This window comes from Vulpes lagopus, chromosome 24, assembly GCF_018345385.1.
Source record: "Vulpes lagopus strain Blue_001 chromosome 24, ASM1834538v1, whole genome shotgun sequence".
NCBI classification, from domain to species: domain Eukaryota; kingdom Metazoa; phylum Chordata; class Mammalia; order Carnivora; family Canidae; genus Vulpes; species Vulpes lagopus.
In genome coordinates this window covers 41,404,822-41,430,278 of record NC_054847.1, presented here as the reverse complement: position 1 = coordinate 41,430,278, position 25,457 = coordinate 41,404,822, and the positions used below count along the sequence as shown (strand labels likewise).

The 25,457-nt window shown below is 50.5% G+C and overlaps 1 protein-coding gene across 3 annotated transcripts in view; it reads left to right on the top strand.

Moving 5' to 3' along the window:
* ALPK2 (alpha kinase 2) overlaps positions 1–21,463 on the top strand; it is a 120,128-nt gene extending 98,665 nt beyond the window's left edge. For all 3 annotated transcript variants that reach the window (XM_041739702.1, XM_041739703.1, XM_041739701.1), the window contains 3 exons: positions 758–975; positions 6,017–6,065; positions 18,885–21,463. In XM_041739702.1, coding sequence (XP_041595636.1) covers positions 758–975; positions 6,017–6,065; positions 18,885–19,113 — 496 coding nt within the window. In that variant the 3' untranslated portion in view covers positions 19,114–21,463. The remainder of the gene's footprint in view (positions 1–757; positions 976–6,016; positions 6,066–18,884) is intronic.
* Positions 21,464–25,457: the final 3,994 nt, after the last annotated feature.

Sequence of the window (25,457 nt, the reverse complement as noted above, 5' to 3'; positions counted from 1 at the left end):
TCTACTCCAGCCACACTGGCCCCTCCCTGTTCCTGGAGCACACCAAGGATGCTCCTGCCCCAGTGCCTTTTCCCTTTGTTGGTCCTTTTACTCAGAGCCATAGATACCCTCATGGGTCCCTATCTCCCTTCTACAGGTCCTGCTCAGACGTTCTTTCTTAGCAAGGCCTTCTCTGACCGCCCTCAGTAAAATAGCAGCCCCTCCCTGCCCCCTGTGCTATGTAGCACCTTTCCACTGCTTTATTTTTTCACATAGCACATTGCACTCTACATTTACTTATTTATTGCCTGCTTCCCTCATTTTAATGTGAGATCCTTGAGAGCAGAGCCTCTGTTTTCTTCACTGTTTTCTGGAATAGCATCTGGAAGACTATCTGACATAGCAACTACTGAAAGACTATTTGCTGACTGAATGGAAGGAAGGAAGGAAGGAAGGAAGGAAGGAAGGAAGGACATATGATGGGTGGATGAATGGCCAATGGGTCACAGGGATATGACTGTAATGAAAACATTCATTTCTACATGGGCAATCAAACTCCATCCCAAGGAGGAGTTTCTGACCAACTCTAGGCCCAAATGAAAGACAGAAATATATCTTTTCACCTATGAACAATTGTTGTGGTCGAGGTCAGCCTGCGTCTAATGGAATCCGGGGATTTGTTCTGCAGCTCCCTGCTACCCCAAGTGAAGAAAGAATGCCCCTGGTCTCTATTTCCAGGTGAGAATGTGATGTGTGCCCATGCTGTCTTCCCTTCCAGGATAATTCCTATTTTTCTAATCCACCGACCTGAGAACAACATCCCTTATGCAACAGTGGAGGAGGAGCTGATTGGAGAATTTGTGAAGTATTCCATCAGGGATGGGAAGGAAATAAACTTCTTGAGAAGAGAATCGGAGGCCGGTCAGAAGTGTTGTACCTTCCAGCACTGGGTGTACCAGAAGACAAGTGGCTGCCTCCTGGTCACGGACATGCAGGGTGAGGAGAGCAGCCTGACCTGGGATCCAGGGATGCTGTGGGCCTGGAATGTTCCTAGGGATGTGGATGGGAGGAGAGGGAGAGATCTGTGGGATGCCCTTAAGCATCTTTATCAGCAGAAAGTGTTACCGATGTCTCATCAGAAACAAGGTCTGACAGAGGAGCCTGAAATGACCAGCCAGACAGAGTAATAAAGTACACTTTAATGACTCGCGCCAAGAATGCCTGCCTCTTACCGTAGGTAACTGAAGATCGGCTTTATTATATATCCTCAACAGGTGCAATTCAGAAGTATCTAGAGAAATCTGGCTATACCAAAAGATAAATGAAGATCTAATAATTTGTCACAGGTGAAAGGGTCTTTCACAGTTGGATTTCAAGCTTCCCTGGCTAGTTTACAGCATTTTCAATTTATATACAAATTGATGGAAATGCATTTCTCATATGAAGTGGGGATTTAATCATCAGGTTGCCCATAGAGACTGCCCTGAGACGAGGTGCAGTTTGTGGTTCCCTAAGACTATCTTCTGGTTCATTAATTTACTGGAAGGACTCACAAAACTCAGAAAATCCTTTACACTCATGGTTATGGTTTATTATAGTGAAAGGATACAGACTCAAATTAGCAAAAGGAAGAGGCTCATGGGGCAGAGCCAGGGGGAGTTCAGGTGGGAACTTCCAGTTGTCCTGTCACAGTGGAGTCACGCAGACAGCACCTACTTCTCCCAGCAATGATGCGTGGCAGCATGCATGAAGAACTGCCTTCTACAGAAGCTCACCCAAATCTTGGTGTCCAGAGTTTTTATTGGGGGTCTGTCACTTAGGCATAACTAGCCATAAGATGGTCCTTCGCCTCTAGCCTCTCCAGAGGTCAAGCTGGTACCCCACACCCAAGGCCCCAGGCAGATAAAGACACTCTTTATGGGCAGGTCATTCCAGGGCTTAGAAGGTTACCTCTCAGGAGTTAGGCAAGGATTGACTCTATTTGATTAATCCTTTCCTGCCCACAAGTGTTCAGGTACAAATATTGGAGAGGGGATCCCAGGAAACACTGGTAGGTGAGTGAACTGTGACAGGCAGTGGGAAGGCAGGCAATAGGGTACCTATAATGTGGGTTACTGGAGCTCCTGCCTGCTGGGGAAACTCTGGGAGCCTGTGCAGAGCACACTTCTCAGAATCATCCCACCCAAGGAGCGAGGGAGCAGGGGTATTGATGCACCAACTGCCTTCAGCTACCAGTGGGAGGCTATTCCTGGTGGGGGTGTTAGTTCTCCTGCACTTGCCACCTGCACACAGGTGAGCCAAGCTGAGCAAAGCAGTCTCCTGCGATCAGAGAAAGTTCTCAGGCAAGAAATGTTGGTAGCACAGTGAGGTGGAGCCTGTGTGCACGGAAGCGGTTAGGGTGAGGGCAGTGGGCGGGGCACCAGTAGTTTCTACCACAAGGGTTTTCCTTTTCCTCTTCCTTTCCAAATAATCATACTGTGAAGAAAAATCTGAACTGTAACTGTACGCCTGCTGTGTGTCAGACCTTGGCACATATGAGGATCTCCAGCTCTGTCTCCGGCCTGGTGGTGAAGGGCTAATCTGCCTCCGGGTTCTGTTCCCACGGCTTCCTAGCTGTTAGCCTTGGGCAAATTACTTCCCTCTCCATGCCTCAGAACTTTACGCGTGGGGTTCTCGTGAGGGTTGCACAGGTTGGGAAAGCATTTAGCACAGAACTGCCACATTATAAGTGCTCCCCAATTCTTTTAACTTTTTATTTTGAAATACCCATAGACACAAGGAGTTGCAAAAGTGTTTGGAGAGACCCCCCCCCCTTTTCATATGTATTCATTTTTTCCCCTGTAATTCTTGTTTGGTCTTCACGATGACCCTACAAGGAAGCCATTAGGATCCATTTTACAGATGAGAAAACAGAGGCTCAGGGACAGAGCTTTAATGGCCTTCTGTCACTCAGCTGATAGGCAGAGGGGTCTAAGACTCTACCCTGTGGTTTCCAACTCCCAAACCCAAGCTCTTTCCACCAAACCACAAATTTACCAATTTGCAAGAGATTTCCAAGTGTCTCCTGAAGCTAAAGCTTCCAGTGAGGACCTTCCTGAGGGTGCGGTGTTACAGTCTTGCCGATGGGGACATCTGCATATTGAAGGCAGCCGTATCTGCTCACTTTCCAAAGAGAAGCCACTGCCACACGCACGCACGCGCACACGGACACACACACAAGGTCTTAACACACAGCCATCTATTCTAATTAGACTCCGGCTGTGTAAATCTGGATTCCCCCCTCCATCTATTCTTCTTCAGAGTTAATTTTGCAATAAGTATAGTTCTTCGATAGAAAAGCAACACCCCGGAGCTTCGTGCACAGCTAGTTTCGCTTCCAGGCACTTGTAAACAAGCCTAGTGGAGTGTTACATCTCTCCGTAAATGCTGTGTGCTGCTTAATATCTTGGCACCGTGTACCATGCTAGGGAAAATCTCTTCATTGTCATCATCGATGTGTAGAAGATGGCACATTCTTCTCTAAAGAACCTCTACATTTTATAATTTTATGGAGACACTAGAATTAGGATGAAAAAATCAAGCCAACCCAAACTCAACTGTTACCTTCTCAGACTCTTGAAAGCCATCCCCTCTCTCGTTGCATCTGCTTGTTGATGGGATTGTGGTGGGTTCTGCAAGCCTAGGGGTGAAAGCCTCTCCTGTGATTTGGCCCTGAGATCTGCCCACTGCTGAGGCCACTAGGGTTGTAAGAAGCTGTCATGCCAAAGACCCAAGAACTCAAGCTCTGGAGAGCAAGTTCCAGAGGCTGCTGCGTCCTTCCTTCCTTCCTTTTATGGGAAACGACTCATAGATGACTGTTATCCCCAACTCCACTTCATTGCAGCACACTGGAATTCAAATTATTATCCTATAGAGACTTGGTTGAACTGCTGGCAAATTACTAAACCGAGACAGAGAAATTTCCTTTTCAAAATTGCATCCTATTTTTCTGAACCGTAAGTGATAGCTGATGATTGTGAGAGGCAGGAAAAGCAATTCCCAGGGTCAAAAACCTTTTGCCAAATGACTTTTTAAAGCTGAACTAAAAATGCAGCTCAGAGCTGTGGTTTTTAAATACAAGTTTCCACAAAAAAACAAGATGTCCAAAGAGGGCTTTTACAATTTGGGGCCTTTTTTTTTTTTTTTTTAAAGCACAGTCCTTGTAATAAAGGCTCCATGAAGCCTTTCTGCATATGTTCTAGTTGTTAGCAGCTTTGCAAGAATAAGATGAATTAGTTGCCCACTGTGAACGAGGCTTTTAAAACACTCACTGGCTCACCCAAAGTGCCGGGTCTGATTTAGCTCACAGGTGCACTGCAGAAAAGCAGGGCTCGTTGCTTGTCTGACTAACCAGCCTGAATAGCAACATGGCCTGGATTTTTGCTGTGCTCCAGGAAGATGCTGCTGAATCAGAGCATTAACCCGTTAGGGTTCCTTTCCCCGGCCTCCGAAAACAGTGCTCGGAAGAGCAGAGACCCTCAGATGGAGCTAGGTTGCCATCACATCTAACCTCAGTTGGCTTTGGAGAGGATGCTGGTTCCTTCATCCACAGCCTAGACTGGTTTCTGTGCTGTGACCCCCTCCATGAGCAGGGCATCTGCTGGCCATGGGGAGCACAGCAACCCAGGCCTGGGTAGGACAAGAGTTAGGAGCTGGAGAGGAGGAGGCAAGCCTGACGGGCCAGCGGGGTAGCATGGGGGGAGCATGTGGATCCCATGCTCTGCCACAGAAGGCCTGTCACTGGATTGCACGAGTGAGCCTGAGGCAGAGGAGGCCGCCTGAGTTGGAGCTGGTACCCATAGCCACCACCCTGGAGAGACAGGAGCTGAACTGGGCAGTGGTCTGGCAATGAGAGTCTGGAAAGGCCAGAGGCCATCAACACTCAGGGCATCGGAAAGGTCTGTCTTCCTCCAAATCTGGAAGAGGCTGAGGATGCACAGGGAGATGGGGATAGGCTGGGAGCATGGCTCTCTTCTACCGCCCCAGGGACTGGCAACTCTTGCCCTTCCCCGCCCTGCAAGACAGAAGGATCTCCCCTTTTCTGTGTATCCCTGGGTTCTTCAGTCACTCTCCCAACCTGCTCCTGCCGGAGAAGCAGAAGCGAAAAGACTTCCATGTGCTTGGGATTCGTTCCGGGGCACTACGGCTCTTTGCTGAACCAGAGCTCGGAGCTCGGGTGGCTGTTTGGTTGTTCGCTCTTGGTGGCCACCCGCCACGATGGCGTAATGGGTAGAGGTCAAGATGGGTGTCAAAGGGTTAGACCATGGGGGCCATGTGTCAGCATCTTCAGGCCAGTGGTTAAAAGTCGACAGTAACTCGGGAGTGTTTCCCTTGGGCCGAAAGCCAACCCAGGAAATCTTCCATCCTCAACTGGGAAACCATCTCTAGGGAGATGGGAAATCGCGTATCTGGAGTGTGGCTTTGAACTGAACATATGCCATGTCGAACTTTCTTGCTGCTGACCTGTCCCACCCCAGCCCCTGGCCAGGCCCGCGCCCACACCACCGGCCTTGGTGTAAGGACTTCCACACTCAGTGATGAAGTGGAGTAGACCGAAGCCCCAGTTGGAGCATTTCTAGGGAGAGAGCTGGTGGGACGAGCAACAAACCTGAGTGGTTCGTAGAGCTAGTGGCCTTCCTCCTCCAGCAGAGAGGGCGGCCAGACAGACAGAGGACGTCGTTTCTGAGCTACAAAGGGCTGGGGGTATCTGGGGCATCAGGCTCCACCGCTGGTGCCCATAAGACACAACTCCCTTAGACCTCCGTCAGAGGCCGGCCGGCCCCCATTATCACCCCACCGAGCTGGATGTACGTCTGAAAGGCTGTGGGTGCCCATAGAGAGAGGCCTCTGCTGATGGAAGCAGGGAGGGAAGTGTGCTGATGTAGGAAAGGGAGCAAGGTGGGGCTGGCACTACCCCTTCCCCGAGAATAGATGGCCAGAGCCTCCCCAGGAGCTTTCCCGGTAACACAAATCCCATCTCTGCTCTCTCTTCCTATAGGCGTAGGAATGAAGTTAACGGACGTTGGCATAGCAACACTGGCTAAAGGGTGAGTAGAAAAAACCTCCAGCACAGATCGTTCCATCCTGAGCTTCCAAACACCTGCTGTGAAGCTGATGTGGGGGGGGGGGGGAATAGATTTCTTGTCCTAACCACGGATGACAAATGTTCTTGGGACGAATTCAATTCACTTTTCTCACTTACATAAAATATTTATGGACTTCGTTCCCCCAGGGAAACACATTTGTTTCCTAACTTTGAAACAAACAAGGACTCTGGAAACAGATTTCAAGATTAATCACTAACAGGAGGGCCGTGGAGGGTGGGGGGCAATGCCAGCATCATTGGAATTTCTTTTAATTATGAACATTCCATTTTTCTGCCTTTCATATCTTCACTATTAGAAGCTTCTAATTTTTTTTTTTTTGGCATTTGAGTGTCCTGAATTCAATTTGCACATTTTCAATGTCTCCCCCCCCGCCCCCCCCCCCAACATCCCACCTTATCCCAAAAAGTCCTTCAGGCGGTTCCCACATTTCCCTGGAGGTGGTTCAAGGAGCAAACGGCTAGGGAGGAGCTGGGATGAGCTCCCTTGGGGGTTGTGATGGCTGTTTTCCCAGGTTGGTGTCGGGTATTGCTTTGTGCCAGGTGGGCGCTGCCTGGGCGGCCCCGTAACATCTTACTGACTTATCTCTTGAACCACTGTGGCTTCTCTCTGCTTTGCTGGAACCACCACTGAGGAGAAAGCAGGCAATCTGTGGTTCTTGGTGAGCATGAAGTTCTGCGTTGGAGCTGCCACTGCTTTTGCCCACTGCTGTTCCCATGTACTAAGACGGTCTGTTATGAGGACGAAGCGAGGGAGAGATGAGTTTTAGAAGGGATGGATGGCTTCTGTTTTGCTATTGTTCAGGTGTAGGGAGGCCAATGCTTTTCTGGATCAAAGAGGAGACAATAGCCACTGAGAAGGGTTTGTTGCTCATGGTTCCCAAGAGGGCCAGGCCGTGGGGTCCACGTAGGGAAGCACCACGTAGGTCATTGCGGGGGCAGAGGAGTGTGGGGAAATGCGAGCAACAACTTTTATTTGGTTTTCAAGGGAAGGAATGGGTGAGGCAGGGAAAGACAGCTTGGAATTGGCTAGTTTGGAAAATGGCAGCAGGCTCTGGGGTGCAGCGGCTGCCCTCGTGGTCTGGCCCTGGTGCATCAGGGCAGGTGTGAGAGCCCAGGAGAGGAGGTGGTGGGAACTGGCTTTGGACTGGTTAGTGTGCGTATGAAGGCCAGTCATTTGCCATCTCCAGGACCTGGCTAGCCCGGGGAAGGGCGCTCTCTCCAGGGTGAGCAAGACCCCAGATGTCAAAGCATCAGAAATACAAAAACAAAAGGCGGGATGGATACAGCTTTCTGTCCTATGACTGCTGAGGACTTACCCGTGGGAGCTTTCTGGTGGTTTCAGACCACGGGCATCAGAGCTCTGCTTCCAACAGGTATACCCATTCCCACATTAGCAAAGCAGCGTGAGAGAAACACAGGGGGATATGAAAGAAGTAGAAAAGGGGCTTTGTGACCTCCAGATCGTTGACTGTGATTCAGAGTTCTCACGGACTCCGCAGCGCTTCTGGTTTGGGTTTCGAAGTAAGATGCAGCTTGGATAGTTTCCTTCTCAAAAGCGGCTCAGAATAATGCAGTTTTGTGTTGGGATTCTCTCCGCGCTCCATCGGCGGTGCTGATGGGAGCCCCCTAAGTCAGATGAGCCCAGAAGTTTGGCTGTGGCCTTGGGCTTGTAAAGAGAGCACGTCAGGAGGGGCACGATGCGGTGGGGAGAACGGGCTGTAGAGGGAGACTTGGGTTCAAACCTTGCTTGTGCCCTTCACTTCTTCCTCTTCTTTTTTTTTAAAAATTTATTTATTTATTCATGAGAGGGACACACAGAGAGGCAGAGACACAGGCAGAGGGAGAAGCAGGCTCCCCACAGGGAACCTGATGCGGGACTTGATCCCAGGACCCCGGGGTCACACCCTGGGCCAAAGGCAGACGCTCAACCACTGAGCCACTCCTCGTGCCTTTAGTTCGGACTCTCCCAGGGGCAGCCTGGCCTCTTGTGTTACAGGCATTAGTGTGGCCCGTGGGGTGGGTGAGGGTGCATCCCGGTGTGTGCAGGACGGTGCCATTTCATGCCTGCTGTCCTGGCCTCCATCTAGTTAATCATTTGTCCTGCACAATGTTCTCCACTTAGGAAATAAATTATATGGTGCTGCTCTTTATGAAGGGATTTCTCTGAACCTCAGAAACATTTCCCCAGTAAAGCAGATTCCCATGTTCTCCATGGTTCACAGCAAATTCAGCATCAAGCCTACCTGCTTTGAATGCTGGGTTCTCATCTTACCAGCTATGGGGTCATGTGACTTCAAAAAACTTTTTTTAATGATGTTATTTATTTATTTGAGAGTGAGAGAGAGTGGAGCGAGCATGTGAGCAGAGGGAGGGGCAGAGGAGGTGGGAGAGAGCCAAGCCGACTCCCTGTGCAGCACAGAGCCCAACAAGGGGCTCCATCCCACAGCCTGAGATCATGACCTGAGCAGGTGCCAAAAAGTGGAAGCCTAATGACTGGGCCACCCAGGCGCCCCTGGTCACATGGCTTTATGTTCTGGAAGCCACTTATCCACAGAATGGGGACACAGAAGGCTGTCTTGAGGATCCCCCCCCCCCCCCGTTAATCTGCCTCCAGGCCCTGAAGCTCAGTATGCACGCGATAATAAATATCGGTTTCCTTTCCTCCTCTTGCCTCAGCCTGACACCAGACTGGGCAAAATTCATACCATTCTTCAGAACAACTTTCTACCAAAACAAAACAGAAACCTGCCCAAGAAGTTTCAAAAACTAAGACAAATGTAAGAGCATGATTATTTAAGATATCTTTAAAGAGCATCTTAACAGTTTCCGGGAACTCATTGCACATTTTTTCTCCTAATTTCAAAAGAAATCCAATCCCTCGGTTTTGTTCTCAGCTTTAATGTAACTTGTCTGGCCTGGGACAGCTGCCCAAGACCCATTAGAAGAGCAGATGGCTGGAGCCCAGTGCAAAATGTTGTCTATAAAGTGTTACTTACGGCTTTTCCTCCCCAGCAGTGGTCAGGGAGGAGGAGATGGGGAGAGAAGGGAGTTCTGAAGCATCTGAGAGTTTTGGAAAGGATATTAGATCATCTTGTCCATTGTTTTATTTATTTATTTATTTATTTATTTATTTATTTATTTATTTCCATTGTTTTTAAAAAGCTTTTCCTTAAACTTCTCCCAAGTCACAATTCTTCCCCCAAAGAAGCATTTCTTAGAAGCTCAGTTTAAAAAGGTGCTAGAAGGGAGAACCCTGGATTGGAAAGTAAGGAGTGGTTGAGAGAGCTCTTTGGAGGCCCTGAGAACCCCTCTGCTCTGGACTGAGAACCAACAACCATGTGCAGCCTTCTTTCCAAGTGAGGAGCAAGAGGTGCCGAGAAATGGCCATGCCGCCTGCAGGCAGGCGCTGTGTGAAGGAAGGGACCCCTGAACCAAGGGCAGACCCTCCATGTCCGGAGCTGAGAATCAGCTGAAGAGACTCTCCAGTGAAAGCCAGAGCTGCCACATGGAGCTCAAAAGGGGAGAGCCTGAGAAAGGGTTCTGGTTCAAAGGCAGCTCAAAGACTGGGCTGAGAGAGTCCAGGTGGGGAGGATCATAGGCGGGGGAGAGAAGGCTGGGGAGCACTGTAGATGCCAGAGGGCTTCAGGAGAGCAGGAGAGAGGACTGATGGCCAAGCATCCATTACACACTGTCTCTTAACTCTTAGCAAGCACCCCAGGGGGGCTTAGTTCATCTGCTGGAGAGGGAAGAGCCTGGGGAAGGGGCACCATCCTAAAAAGCAATGTTCCATGTAGGCAGCATTACACACGGTCTTTTAACCACATTAGAAAGAACACAAGGCATGGATGATGGGAGAAGCACTGGAGGCCAATCTGACTTACTTTACTACTACTACTAAACAGGGCTCCTGGCTGGCTCAGTGTGAAAGGCATGTGACTCTTGATCTTGGGATTGTGAGTTCAAGACCCACCTTGGGCATAGAGATTACTTAAAAAAACCCAAACATTTTTTAAAAATAATAAACACTGCATTGTATTGTTTAAACCAGCAAGAAAAAGATCTCCCAGATTTAGGGCCCACCTTTTCCGGTCAGCAGTGGTCAGGATCTTTTGCAGGAAGAGAAGCTATTGTGTCATGGAAAGAAAATATCTCCTTTTGTCTCAATCTGCTCCATATAACTGGCTGCTGACATTCCAGTAAGTGCAACCTGTCTCGTCCTCTTGTTTAGTGGAGGCAGAGGGTATGTTACTATGTTGAGGGCAGTTATTTACAATCTCATGAAATAAAATAGGGGCTGTCAGGACTTACTTGTTTTGATGCAACTTTGCCTGCAAGTGCCCATGGAACTTTCTCCAGAATAGACCACATACTGGGTCACAAATCAGGCCTCAAATGGATACCTAAAGATTGGGATTGTCCCCTGCATATTTTCAGACCACAATGCTTTTGAAACTAGAACTAAATCACAAGAAGAAATCTGAAAAGAAACTCAAATGTAAATGATCCTTAAAGCAGAAGTATGTCATATTTCTCCTGGGAGCCAGAGATAGGAATAGGTCTGGAAACATCACCTGTACCTCGGTACCCATAATCTTTCAGCAGTGGTGAGTGCAAAAACTTCAAGTCACGAAGCATGGCAAATAGCACTGTTACAACTTCTAGCAACCCATTTTCTAGGCAGACCCAAGATACTGACGGGACAGCTGAATATTTTTCCAATTTGAAATTGCTTGGCCATTTAGAGTTCTTTGAAGGGGGAAAAAGGAGAAATGCCTACTTCTATAACTGGAGATTTAGAAATTTAATGTCACCAAACCAAAACCAGTGTAAACCCATGCATGCAGGGGAGCAGAGGGGCAGGTGTCGCAGTAGGTCCTGCAAACACAGGCCCCTCCCCAGCCAGCAGTGAGTTTCTGGGGAGATGGCGTGATTGTGATTAGCCACCAGAGGGCACCAGAGTCAATACGTTTTCCCTTTATAGTCTCAACAAAAGACCAAAAAAAAAAAAAAAAAAAAAAAAACCAAACACCCCCCCCCCACACACACACACATGTTATGTTGCTGGATTAAAGTAAAATAAAGAAGAGCCCTGAGCAGATTTCTTCAGAGTCCGTAAGCACTGGACCAAAGCAGGTGTCATACGAATAGTCCCAAAGGACAGTCCTCAGGGTGGCCAGTGGCCAGCATCACGTTTCTACGCTCAAAAGAAAGAAGAAGCCGTGAGGTGCATGGCGAAGTCCAAGGTCCCTGACACAGAAACCAAATCCAGGAGACCCTGGACAGAATGCCAAAGGGCCTGCTCCACGCAGAAGGGCAAACGTGAGGCGATAGCGACCCAAATGTCAAGGCAGGAGCCTGGTAAGGACAAGCGCCCCGAGAAAGAGGCTCTGCTGGTGTGTGTCCAGCTCACGTCCTACCAGCCATGAAAAAGAGGAGAGATTGAAATAGACTCTCACATGCAGGCAAGCCGAGCTCCAGAAGACAGGCTGCCCTCGCTGCCAAGATCAGCCCACCCTGGGGCCTGTGTGCCCATGGGCAGTCACGAGCCGGAGACCCCGCTGTGCCCCAAGAGAGGCCAAGGCTTGTGGAGACAAAGGAAGGATTTGTATTCAAGATACACAGTCCTACAACAGGCTTGGGTGCACATGTGTGTGCGTGTGCTCTGTGTGCGTGTGTGTGTGTGTGTGTGTGTGTGTGTGCATGGTGACTCCGGGTGGACTCGTTAATGCATAAATCCACCAGGAGGGGAGGAAACAAAGGGACCTGGGCACAGAATTTCCTGACATCCTGTAAGTGCTTCTCGCAGCAGAACCCACACTTTCTAGCCGACTTGCCACCGCAGGCTTCGGAGGCCCCTCTCTGAGGCCTAAGGGACCAGAGGAAGACACTTTACCCCCTAAACTGTCGGCTTTCTCCCACTGGCCCCACTGGCATCTGCCCTGGAAGGCAGCCTGCATCCCATTTTAATCTGATCGAGCCATTACGCGGAGAGCGGGCTGGCCAGGGGCCACTGTGCTTGGCCACTCTTGGCCACCGAGGAGGTCTGGAGGCCCATGAAGGGAGCATTTACCTTTTTCACAATTTTGGCAAGGCCGGCTGGCGCCACCAGCACCGTTCTCTGGCGTGTGGTCAGAGTCCCCTGGGCCCATGCGTCAGCAAGGACATACCCCCTCCACCGAGTGGGAAAAGCACGGCAGTCTCCTGGGCTGTGCCCAAAAGGTTTGCAAAGGACACTTTGTCCAAGTGACTACAGTTGGAGCCGTGTTCTCCCCATTGCTCGGCGCTACCCCCGGCCCAGCCGCCCCTGGGACCCGAGGGACCCGCAGCCAGGCTCCTTGTCATTTGTCGTCCAGCTTCAGAGATGAAAGAACATCTGGAGAGATTGCTGGGTTCTAGACGGGCCCCTGCAGGACAGCCTGGGAGGCAGGAGGAGGGAAATGCACGATGAGGGGGATGGGGCGCCCAGAGAACAGGCGGGATGAGGGCCAGAACCATCCAGAAAGAAGGTATCCGCGCCTTGAGGAAGGTCCAAGCAAAGTGCAGTGGAGCCAGGTTAGAGGGATGGAAGAGGGGACGCGCCACAGAGATGCCACAGACTCGACAGGTGCGTCATTAGAAGACAAGAAAACGTCTAGAAGAAGCTAGAAGGTAGCTCCTCCCTCTGCAGCTAAAATTCAGGAGTGGGGCAGCCTTGGGAATCACACGGCTGGGCTCTGGCTCTCGGACTGCCTGTTTTAGGGCTGTCTTGTCTCCAGGGTCCCCTCCTCGGCCCTCTGTGTCCTGACTTCAGTGGATGTTCCAGATATTACGGAGAGGACTGCGTGCTTCTGGCATATGTGGGGATGGGCCACATGGTCTCCAGAGCGGGGACCGTCGTAGCTGCTTGGTGCTCCCTCTAGAATGGCCTTGCCAGCAGAACCAGAGAACCGGACTCATGGGCTGCTTTTGCCCTCCTCTTTTTATGATTCTGCTTTTTTTTTGTTTTGTTTTTTTGGTTTTTTTTCCAGCCTGGGCGGATGTCAGGGAAGAAGGTGCCAGGAGGCTCCTGGGCTACTGCTCAGGCTGGGGCCTGAGGGAGGAGCCGGGGGTGGCGGGGACACAGCTGGACAGAGGGTGGGCTGCGGCCAAGGGAAGTTCCTGGGACATGGAGCCCTCGAGCAGCTGGGTGACTGTGATCCGTCTTACCGGGGGTGGTGTGGGAGAGGGACAGCATGGTCTGGGGTGAGGTGGTGGCAGCTGGACCAGGGTCCCAGGGCCCTTGCAGGGGTCGGCAGGGAGGACAGCTCTCCAAAGGGAGGAGGATCAGCTCGCAGACAGCCTCAGAGTACAACTCGTCCAGAAAAGGCAGATTTGATTACCTCGCGTCATCCCCACCCCAAGGGCTCGGTGACTCTCACAGAGGCATCTTTCAGAGGGATTGCGTGAAAACCAGATTCCTGTTGCCAAATAACCTTGGGGAACCCTGGGTCGGAGAAGTGCAGGAGCTTTCTTTAGGGTGGGCCTTCATTAGGTGTTTAAAGAGCCGGTGGGTGATTCCAAGGCCCAAGGGGGAGGGAGGGAGATCGTAGAGCGTTGATTGCGGTTCTTAAAACCACAGGATGATTTTTCGTTCAAAGCGTCTTGTGGGAGTCTTGCTCCTTGGAACATATTTTGGGAAATGCTGACCCACAGGGACAATCACATAGCGCGGCTCCTGAAGCCTCCCGCAAATGTCCTCTGGCCTCATCCCTCCTCGGAACGTCCTCTGAACCTTTGCCCATGCCGGTCCCTCTGCCCCAGGAACCCTAAGCCATCTGTCCTGTGAGTCCTCCTCAGGACCCACCACGTGCTGGGAAAAGCCCCATCTCTCAGGATCCTCATTAGCTATTTATCACAGCAAAATGCAATTATTTGTGAATGTGTCTGTCTTCCCTACAAGACGGGCAGCTTCCCGAAAAGGGCCGCGTGCCTTATTAATCCTTTGGGGTCCCCCTGGCATGTCTGCCCTCTAGCTGTGCCCAGTGAATGAACAAAGGAAGAAATGGAGGGTATTGATGGAACTGCAGGAATTACCAGGTGGTTTAAGTGGGGGGCTTCCCCGGCCCCTCCTTTAGTACATGTAGCCATGAATCTGTTCTATCTGTTCATAAATCCAGCCCTGGCTTTATTGTACACACTCCCCCCAAAACTAGAGGTTTATTCCAATTCCTCACCCCCAACCTCAACCTGAATTCTGTGTCTCTATAAATTAAAAGTCTCTTCAGAAGGGATATCAAACTGACATTTCTGTTATAAATAGCCTCTGGCTTGCTTCTAAAAGGATTACCCGAAGTATGGGGATCCCCTACTGCTTTTTCTTGCCCTATAAAGTTTTCTTTAACGGGTCCCTTGTGAAGCCAGACAGAAACCTTAATTTGCTCACCACAGCCAGATCTGGAAGTTCCTGCTGCTTGGCTCTACCCGCTTCGCCTCCCAGGTGTGTTTGGAAGCAACACACGGCACAGGGAAGCCGTGATGAGCCGAGAGAGGAGCCGGCCGTGCCATCAGCTGGCGATTTCTGTATGAGTCTGATTATGAGGATGAGAGAAAAAGAGGAATCATTTTTAGCAAGAAATCAGCCTAGCAAGGCTGCCAGCACATAGTGAGTGCTGAATAAATCTGTGCTGAGTCGGGGCAGGATTGTGAAATAGAGCGCTTCCTAGCTCCTCCAGAAACAGGCTTCAGGATGCTGTGCGACATAAATTTCATGAACAAATGATATGCCTGTGTTCTGATTTAAATATAAAAGTGTCTCCAAGGTCGGTAGGGATGACTTGAGGTCATCACACTTTAGTTCATCTCCTGGCTCCTCCAGGTGGGATTCCTGGACCAGTGGCCTCAGCATCCCCCCCGCCCCCCCGCCCCAGAGCTCCATGGAGATGCAGGCTCTCAGACCCCACTCCGGACCTACTGAGCCCAAACCAGTGTTTGAACAAGATCCCTGGGTAATTTGTATGCACCTCTCTCATCTGAGGGGAAAGATATTCAAGAAAAGATCCCATTGGCTGATGTCCAGTGGAATGAATTTATGGTTCTACTTCTGGAACAAACTGGTAGCTTGAAACAACAGAGATATATTCTCTCACATTCTGGAAGGCCAGAAACCCAAGGTTCAGGTAGGTGTCAGCAGAGTAGTTTCCTTCTGGAGAACCAGAAGGAGAGAGAATGTGCCCCATGCCTCTCTCCAGGCTTCCCAAGGTGGCGTCAATCCTTGTCATTCCCAGCCTGTCATCATGTGATCTTTCTCCCTGTGTATCGGTATCTTTTCTCCCCTTCTTGCACAGACACCAGTAATATTGGGTTAAGGACCTACTCTACTCCAGCTTCACCTCATTTTAATTACATCTATAAGACATCGACACTATTTCCAAATAAGGATATGTTCTGAGGTTCCAGGAAGGATATGCCTCTTGGAAGGGACACTGTTCGACCTAGTACATCCGTCTAACAAACACAACAGAGATGAGTGCAGTGGGGATAATGCTGGAGAGATGTCAGGCTCCTTGAGATTCACCGTCTACTCCTGATGGTGGCAGATGGCACAATGGCATGCCAGGTGGACCACAGGCAGTGTGTTGCCCATTGCTTGATGTTCCAGGAGAGCTTTGTGTCCTTGGAAACACTCTGGGCTAATTGATCGAGAAATACAAAGGATGTTGCCCTCTTCTCCTTTAAGGCATCAGCTATGGCTGTGAGTCTGAGAAAATAAGAAATCATGACAGAAACCCAGCATCCCTGACTGAGACCAAAACCAAACTGAGAAAGGAGAAGGATATTTTTTAAAAGATTTCATTTATTTATTTTGAGAGAGAACATACACAAGAGGAGAGGGGGAGAGAGAGAATCTGAAGCGGACTCTGTACTGAGCGGGGAGGGGGGCCCAACGTGGGGCTGGAGCTCATGACCACGAGATCCCAACCTGAGCCTAAACCAAAAGTCGGACACTAAACCAACTGAGCCACCCAGGTGCCCCAGAGAAATATTTTTAATTCTGTAGATGCTAGGTAGCCAGAAAAGTTCTACAGGTAAGGGACGGAAGTTCGTTATTATGTGACATGCTAAGCTGAGAGTCCAAAATTAGACCCAGAGAGAAAGAGAAGTTCAGAAATGTGATCTGGGGACCCTCTGGGCCAAGGTGAAGCAGCTCTGAGGATGGAGCTGGTTCCATTTGTTTCCTTGACCTTTGCTGAGAAGCCTCCCCTGGACAGGTCTATCGGGACTCAGGTAGTGTCCTGGGAGAGATCACAGTCTGTGCAGAGATGTGAGGCATTCCCTGAATTCTGAGAAGCGGATGTAGTTTCCTAAAGATGCAGGGAAGAGGTTGGAGATATTTCTTCTCTTGGTGAAGACAGGGTTAGGGAAGGCTTCACAGAAATGCCCTCGAGCTGGGGGCTGAGAGAGGGGCTCTCAGGCCAAGCAAAGCAGCCATCCGTCTAGGGCCTCAGCAGGCCCACGGCCATCGATAGTAAAAATCAGCCCAATCTGAGTCCCTGCTGCCCTACTCTGGCTTTCCATGAGGACTCTAAAGAAGGAGGGATGTAGAGGAAAAGAAGGGACCAGATTTCTGGAAAGAGGCCTGGGCTCTCAGAGGCAAGTCAAGAGGGCAGACCCTGCTGGGCTGCGCAGAAGTCCTGCTCCTTTGTCCACACTCAGCCTATTCCATTCCAGAGCTTAGGTACCACTATATCAGGGCTCACTTGTTACCTGGCATCGCACACTCGGCTACCAGGCAGGGCTTACAAAGTGACTCTCAAATTTTCTGGGAGGCCCCAGTGTGAATTAGTGATTTTCCTCTGCAGAGACTGGATGTTGTCTGAATGTTTAGAAGCCTCCAGGCAGCCTGAGACATGTGACCAGGATGTGTTTCCAGGGCCTTTAGACAGGGAGGCTGCCCCTGCCTGTGACCTTCCTAGTTTGCTTGAGGAGCGAGGCCTCCCTCCAGCAGAAGGATGGGGTTGGGCTTTCCATCAGGTCTGACAAACACAGGCCCAGGGGGCCTTGCATCCTGGCTGCATCCTGCTGGGAAGCACTAGGGGACCAGAGAGATGCAGTGGGGCTGACATTTCAGCCTTTCTCTGGTGTCCTACAGAAGATAGAGATGTAAAGATGACGCGGCTGGCAGTGGGATTTTTTCTACGCTGCTGGATTCAACTCCTGTCTAGAGCTGACTTTTTCTTCAATGAGGGAGCTTGGCTTTTAGAAACCGAGTCATTTTTCACAAGCAAATGGCCTGTGGGCTCCCAGGGGTAGAGCGTTCCCTTGCAGGGAAGAGGAGGAGGGAGCAGGCGGGGATTTGTAACAAACTTGTCGAGATAGAGCTGCTGCCTGATGCTCTGGCCCCAGAGATGAAAGGAAACTTTAACTCCCTTAACAGCTCCCCTAGCAGCTTTAACTCCTTTAACTCCCCTAACAGAGCTGATTTCATAGGGAAAAGCACACAGTCCCGGTCCCAGTTCATTCCAGGTTCGTTCATCTTTGTGGTTTCTACCAGCAAATGGAAGAGGCCGGACTTCTCCTTGGTCCTATTAATCAGACGTGGCCAGAGCTCTCTCCCACCCAGCAGGACCAGTTTCATGGGCTTGCTAACTGTGTGGTGCAATGGGACCTGCGCTCCAAAGGGCCCTGGGCTTCATTGAATGCATGCTCCACTGTTGTTGTCTCAAAAGTCTTCATAATTTTTGAACAAGGAACCCTTGGTTTCATTTTGTACAGGACCCTACAAATTGTGCCGGCCCCATTCTGTGTGCCGGGCTCACCCCCACTCCCCCATTTATACCTCCCTCATTCTCCCTCACCCTTCAATCTTGGCTTCAACATCCCTTCCACAGGATGGAATGTTACAATATTGATCATTTAATAACTTGGCCAATGTTCATTGAGTCTGTACTGCATGTCATGCACTGAGCTAGGTGGTCTATGTGGATTTTCTCATTTCATCCTCACAACAACCCATCAAACAGCTTTCTTGATGGGTGCGGAGATTGAGGGCCTTGTCCCCTCAAGGAGGACACTAACTTCTATGATCGGGATGAGAAAAAAACAGTCATTTAGAGTTTGAGTATTCAGTGTCCCCACCCAAAGGAGCAACCCCTCAGACTACTCCGAGGCAGGTCAGCATGGCCCCTTCTAGAGCTCACCAGTGACAAAGACCCAGATTCTTCTCCTGCTGGGGAGCAGAGGGGGTGGTGACACAGGACCGAGATCTTCTCTAGAAGAAGACTCAGAGGGCTGCATCCTCACTCGGCTCTTGTACTAACTTGCTTTGTTTTCTGGGCTGCTGCCAGAGTCTCTGGGCCTACATTCCTCTAACTATGAATTGAAAGGTCTAACCTAAATAATTTCTTTCAGCCCCAGAGAGTTGTAGAATCTTTTATTCAGAACTTCTGGGTGGGATGGGATCGCTCTCAGACCATTGAGAGATCTAATTTTTTATTAAGATGGTCCAGCACTAGTCCCCATGATTAAACATAAAAGGGCAATGATATTTTGTTTTATTGGAACCATAAGCATCTAGAACACTTGTGTAATCACAGGCCGTTGGTCCGTCCTGTGCATGCCAGTGGGTCTTTGCCTTTGCTTAGTCCCACAGGGTTTGTTTTTCCTGTCAATAGCTGTGGCAAACATTGGGCCGTTCCTGCCTAGAGTGGGAATCAATATATTTTCCATGTACCATTAGTACATGGAAACTGGTGAAGTGTCCTGTTTTTTAAAAAAGTATGTGTCCTTCTACCCAAACTCGCAGGTACAAAGGATTTAAAGGCAACTGTTCTATGACCTTCATCGATCAGTTTAAAGCACTACACCAGTGTAACAAGTATTGTAAAATGCTGGGGCTGAAATCCCTTCAAAACAACAGCCAGAAACAGAAGAAGCCAAGTGTCAGCAAAAGCAAAACTCAGCCAAACTCCACAACCACAAAGAAGTTGGCGTCCGGGACCCCAGCAGAGAAGAGAAGCTCACATCCCCTGTGAACCAAGGGCCGCCGGCTAGCAGCACAGTCTTGTGGGCGGAAATCTGGAAACACCCAAGAAGAGGACACTAGCCTGCCCAGCGGTGTGACAATCCGACAATCCGATTTCCAGCTGCTTCCAAACCCATCACCTGCTGTCTTCCCTGAAATGACTTGGGGGGCAGGACTCGTGACCAGACGTCTGGAGGGATGGAGTCGGCTGTCACTCCTGAAAGACAGTCCATCTTTGTGCCCAGCTTTACCGACTTCGCGTTGTCTATGTGTGTGTTTTTGCACGTGGCTGTGTTGTCCAGGACTCAGTGCTGAGCAGGGTCTGTCCAGGGACCAGGCCCTCCCCACCCCCCGTCCCTAACCTGGGCACTCCCAGCCGCATCCAGCTGCTGTATCAACAGAAAACATGAATTCCTCCGCTGGGTCAGGTCGTCACGCTAGTGCTAAGTGTGCCCCTTGCTGCCACAGGCGGCCTCTAAGACATAAGGTCATTTCCTTCATTATCACACATGTGGCTACAGTTCTTTGTTTAATTAAATTCACATTTAAGCAAATGGGTGAGATGCGTAGATTGGCACAGACGCTTGCTCTTTGGCATCCGTGCCCCAGGTCACGTTCCTCCAGGATCAGTAACTTGGTAATACCCTCCTCGTCCTCCGTTTACTGGAGCAGGACATAGGTGCATCCGTGTTTCCTCCCCGCTCCTGCATCACGGCTTCGCTCTGGGGAGCCAGGCCTGAGCCCAGGGTGGCACCAGGGGATGGTGCACAGCCTGGGGGGCGCGCCCCAGCTCACGGGGTCCCCATGTCCCACAGGGTCTCCTTCCCTGCCAGTGGGGATCCCACCCGGCTGTAGGACAGAAGGGCCTACCAGTTGACACCAGGCAAGAAGAAATGACAGAAAGCTCAGGGATGGGATTGTGCACCCCAAGCTGAGAATGTCTGCCCCCCGCACCCCGATTGGTTGCACAGGTTGTCGAATTAACAGATTATTTTTGAGAGCAGTTTTGGGCTTACAGAAAAACAAGTGGCAAGTAGAGGGTCCCTGTAGGCTCCCTCACCCCCACTCCATTGTTTGGCCCTATTACCCTCATCACACATCAGTGGGCCACGTTTACCACGCTTGAGGAGCAAGTGTAATACGTTGTGATTAACTGAAGTCCAGGGTTTACATTAGGGCTCACTCTTCCGGCTGTACACTCCCTGGGTCCTGGCACACACGGAATGACGTCCATCCACTGCTGCAGCGTCATGCAGAGTGGCTCCTCCGCCCTCCCGACCGCCTGTGCCCCACCGATTCATCTTCCCTCCGCCCCCCACCCCAATCTCCAGTAGCCACTGGTCTTTTAGGGTCCCTGTAGTTTCACTTTTTCCAGAATGTTGTAGACAGTAGTTGGAATCCAGAGCACGCGGCCTTCTTAGATGGTTGTTTTTGAAGATGATTTTATCTCCTCCCTGACCCTACCGTTGGGTCACCTCTAAGCTGCGTGACCAACGCTGCTCAAACAAGTGCACACGGGTCACCCGGGATCTTGTGAAAATGCAGGTTCTCACTCAATACGTGTGGGGTGGGGCCTGAGACTCTGCATTTCTAGCACACTCCCAGGGGCTCTCCATCCTGGCCAGGGACCCCACTCAGAGAGGGTGTCTATACCACAGGGCCCCAAAATGTTGAGGGGAGCGCTGGACCTCCTAGAATTCCAACCACAGTCCCCTGGAGGAGCACTGGCTACTTCTTAGCAGCTTGACCACAGGGAGGTGCTGGCCCCGGGCCTGGTGAGCACCCCATGGGCCAGCGTGGCCTCCACAGAAGACTCCTGGCTTCAGCTCTAAAATACTGTTCTTGGGCACAAGCTTTGGATTAAAAAAAAAAAATACATGAGATTTTTGTTTTGAAAAGGGATTTGGAGAAAATCCTTCCACCAGTCACATCTCATGTTTTCAGACAATCTGCCATCTCCAGCCATCCCTCTGAAGTGATTCCCTGGCTACAGATCCTAAAATGCTCATTTTTGTATGAGTCAGCCTGCAGCCTGCATTCCCCAAAGAGATCCTACAGGTGCATTTAGCCACGGAGTTCTAGAAGGTTCTACAACAGCAGAAGGGCACAGGGCGCATTTTGATCAGAATGACTGTATGTATATATACGCACATATCGACTTAGTGGGTGTGACCAGAGCCCTCTCAACAGACCAGGATACTTCCTTTAGTGATCATTTAGAATTATAAACATAATATCGGGGGGCTCCTGGGGGGGCTCAGTCGGTTAAGTGTCTGCCTTCAGCTCAGGTCATGATCTCAGGGTGCTGGGATCGAGCCCCCATGGAGCACCCTTGGCTCAGCGGGGAACCTGCTTCTCCCTCTCCCCCTGCTGCTATTCCCCCTGCTTGTGCTGTCTCTGTCAAATAAATAAAATATATTTTTTGAAAGATTTTATTTATTTATTCATGAGAGACACAGAGAGAGGGAGAAGCAGGCTCCCTATGGGGAGCCCGACGTGGGACTCGATCCCGGGCCTCCAGGATCACACCCTGGGTGGAAGGCGATGCTAAACCACTGAGCCACCTGGGCTGCCCAATAAATAAAATATTAAAAAAATAATAAACATCACATTAACACAAGCAATAAAAAATAAAAAATTATAGTAAGGTACAAAATGAAAGGTCAAAGTCCCCGTGTAACCCTCTTCCCCTCTGGCTGGCTTTGAAGTTTCATCTGGACGGTTGAAGGGAAAGCTTTTCTACTCCCAGATTTTGCATTTCACAGTCAGCCCACGGGTAGCTCTCTTGGATGGAGCTGTCCTTTCCTCCTTCCTAGATTTTTTTCTTTCAAAGAGCCATTATTGTTTATTATAATCTGATCTCATCTGTCTGAAAATATTGGGAGGACCAGGGACGGAAGGGGCGCCTGGGGAGCCTGCGGTGGGGTTTGTCCCAGCCAGAGCTCCCATGGATGGCCTTTGTGGGGCCGCGTGGCTGTCTGTCCACCACCCAAAGCCTGACCTTCTGTTTGAGATGATAGGCTGCTTCCCTTGCACGAATACAGTAAGTGTGCAGCGGGTTCCCATACAGCAAAGATACCGTCCTGGGCTCTCACAAGTACCCACCCTGCTTGCCACTGTTTTAGGTCTGCTTGTAACACGTTCAGTTTCCACGATTTTCCTGCCTGTCTTCCTAAGTGGGTAAGCTGAGGCACTGAGCTGGGCCGGCCTCGTGGGCCCAGCCGGCGACTCTGCCCCCGAGGCCCTCAGGCTGCTCATACACGTTGAGTGTCTCCATTTCCCAGAGGGCCCGACCGTGGACCTCTGCAACGGGCAGAGGACAAAAATAAATGAACGTCTCATTGAAATGGGCTCATGTTTTCAACAGCAGGTTTTATCACTAATGAGAATGGCAGAGCCGATGCCCTCTTGCCAATGGGCATCACGTCCTGGAGGGGGGCTCGCCGTGGATGTGCGGACGGCTGGCTCGCGGTAATATTTCACGTTACCTTAGTGTGCCAGCACCTCCCCAGCCAACGTTTCTGATAAAGCCCCAGGTTAGTGAAGGATTGCAATAGATTCATGGTGAAAAGAATGCAAAAATAAATAAAATAAAGTAAAATAAAATAAAATAAAATAAATAAAAAGAATGCCAAAAGAAGCAACAATTATTTTCTAATTATAAAGTACTCGCTTGTCTAAGTATCTTTAGTGTTTTGTGTGTGTGTTGGGCATGTGTTCAGCTGGCTGCAGACGCGGGGAGCCGGCCGCAGCCTGGTTCGGCTTGCTCGCTTCCTGGAGGTTCTGCTGCACTGGACCATGTGTGCGAAAGTGAACAGATTGGCATTTCTCCCCCACTTGGATCTGCAGATGCCACTTAGGCTCAAATAGTTTAAAAAAAAAAATCAAAGAGACACCAAACCCCCTCTGCCTCCCAGCACAGGGTGTGTTTTCCAACTCTTTGCTGGAGCAGCTTTGAAATCCTCTGAGAGCCTGGCTGCACTAAAACCGTTTTGTAAGAGCCTTTAGCCCGACGGATGCCACACTCCTCTGCGTGCTCACATGAGCGCAGGCTTCGCTTTTGTGATGCAATGAACAAATATCTACAAGTACTCACTGTAGCACCAGATCAAGAATTTTTAAAAGACTTTTTAGGAGAGCCCTAAATGGTTCCAGATAGAAATCATCTCAGAGGCTTTTTCTTCCTTTTTTTTTTTTTTTTTTAAGATTTATTTATTTTCGAGAGAAAGAGAGAGAGAGCATGAGCGGGAGGGGTAGAGAGAGAAGGAGAGAGAACCTCAAGCAGACCCCGAGCTGAGCACAGAGCCTGGCACGGGGCTCGATCACACCACCCTGAGATCCCAACCTGAGCCGAAACCGAGAGTCGGATGCTTAACCAACTGAGCCACTCAGATGCCCCCCAACCCCAGGCTTTTTTTTCCCCCCCAAAAAGCCACATGTTGTTGATCAGAGTTGACCCAGAAAAGCCAGTCTGTCCACTTCCATTTTAGGGAAGGAAGTTTCCATCTTAGTATCAGAAGCAGTTTGAAGGATCTCACCTCTATCTTCCTCTCCATCCCCTCACTTCCTCTTTCCCTATGTCCAGGAGGAATGAGAAGACAGTGGCTCCTTCCCACCGGAGGCTGCCCCTGGTACTCTCTCTGGTGGCTGTGTCCGTCTCCTGCCATAACAAAGGGCCACAGCTTGGTGGCTTCCATAGCAGAAGCTTATGGCCTCCTAGTTCTGGAGTCCTGAGTCCTAGCTCCCGGCATTGGCAGGGCCACAATCCCACGTGGTGCCAGGGAAGGCCCTGCTCCAGCTGCCCTGCTGGCTTCACCCGCCGCACCAGGACTCGGGGCTTCCTGTGGAAGTGGTGCTCTCCCCACGTGCACATCTGTGTCTGAATTTCTCCCTCTAATCAGGACACCAGTCCTACTGGGTGAGGGCCCACCCTGGTGACCTCATTTTAATTGGGTTCAGATCCTATCTTCAAATAAGGTCACACCCTGAGGTCTTGTGAGTTAGGACTTCAACGTATAAGTTTTAGGGGAGACAATTCAACCCATACAGCGTCCCTATCTTTCACACCCTCATTCAGGGCTGCTCATTCAGGCTAGGAGGCCAGGCCAGAGGAAACCAGCCTGGTGCATGTACTGCCCGCCAAGGGCCTCCCTGACCTCACGGTGGGCATCAGCCCCCAGGATCTGTCCCTGTTCTCTTGAAGCCCACCCAAACCTCTCGCCCTCAGCAATCTCAGGGAAAGATCTTCATATGGGTGCCTCAGTTTCCTCTCCTAGGATCTTAGAGAAATGTCTTCCCTTCTCAAAAGCTGGAAAAGGTAGCATCGCCGTCTGTAGCCACAGCTGCCACTGAATCCCGGGGCCAGCACAGGGGCATCTAGAAGGGATGGGAGCAAAAACGCCAAGGTAGGCTATGGTTTGGAATCAGTGAGCAGCCAGGGGACATCAAGGGGGGGTTTGCTCAGTTAGGAGGTGGGGGTCACACCATGGGAGGGCAGGGGTAGAGAGCAGGGGAGTCTCAAACCTGGTCCAGCCAACACAGGAACACTTGGCTTGCTCTTACACCTGCTGCTTCTAGTCTCCTTCAGCTCAGACAATGGAGGCCCCACCCCTCCTGCTGCTCAGACCCCCGACCTGGCAGTAATTCTCGTCTCCTCTCTCTCCCTCATGCACCTCACCTCGTCCACCCCTGAATGCCCTTCCTTCCCTCTAAGTGTATCCAGTACTGGCTCCACTCCCATCTCCTTGGCCCAAGGCCCCATTGTCACCCATCTGCCTTTCCTGAGTAGCCTCGATTCTCCCACGTCCAGCAGAGCAACCAGAGTGATCCCATTAAAACCAGTATTCTGGGATCCCTGGGTGGCTCAGTGGTTTAGCACCTGCCTTCAGCTGAGAGCATGGCCCTGGGGTCTCGGGATCGAGTCCTGCATCGGGGTCCCTGCATGGAGCCTACTTCTCCCTCTGCCTATGTCTCTGCCTCGCTCTGTGTGTCTCTCATGAATAAATAAATAAAATCTTTAAAAAAAAAAAACAGTATTCTAAGATGCTGTCTTCTTAGGACCTTCTGCCACTCTAGTAGCTCCCACTCCAGTAGCTCCCACGTCCTTCAGAGGAAAGGTCCAGGTCATTACAGAGGCTGGATAGACCCCACACAATCCCCCCATACCTGTCTCACTTCATCTCACCACTTGTTCACATGGGTTCAGCAACCCTTAGGCCCTTTGCACTGGCTGTTCCCTCTGTCTGGAATGTTCCACACCAGATATCCACCACCTTCTTCAGGTCTTTGTTCAGCAGTGCCCTTCCCACAGAGTCCTTCCCCCCACCCCCACTTGCTCCCCCTGCCTGATTCCCT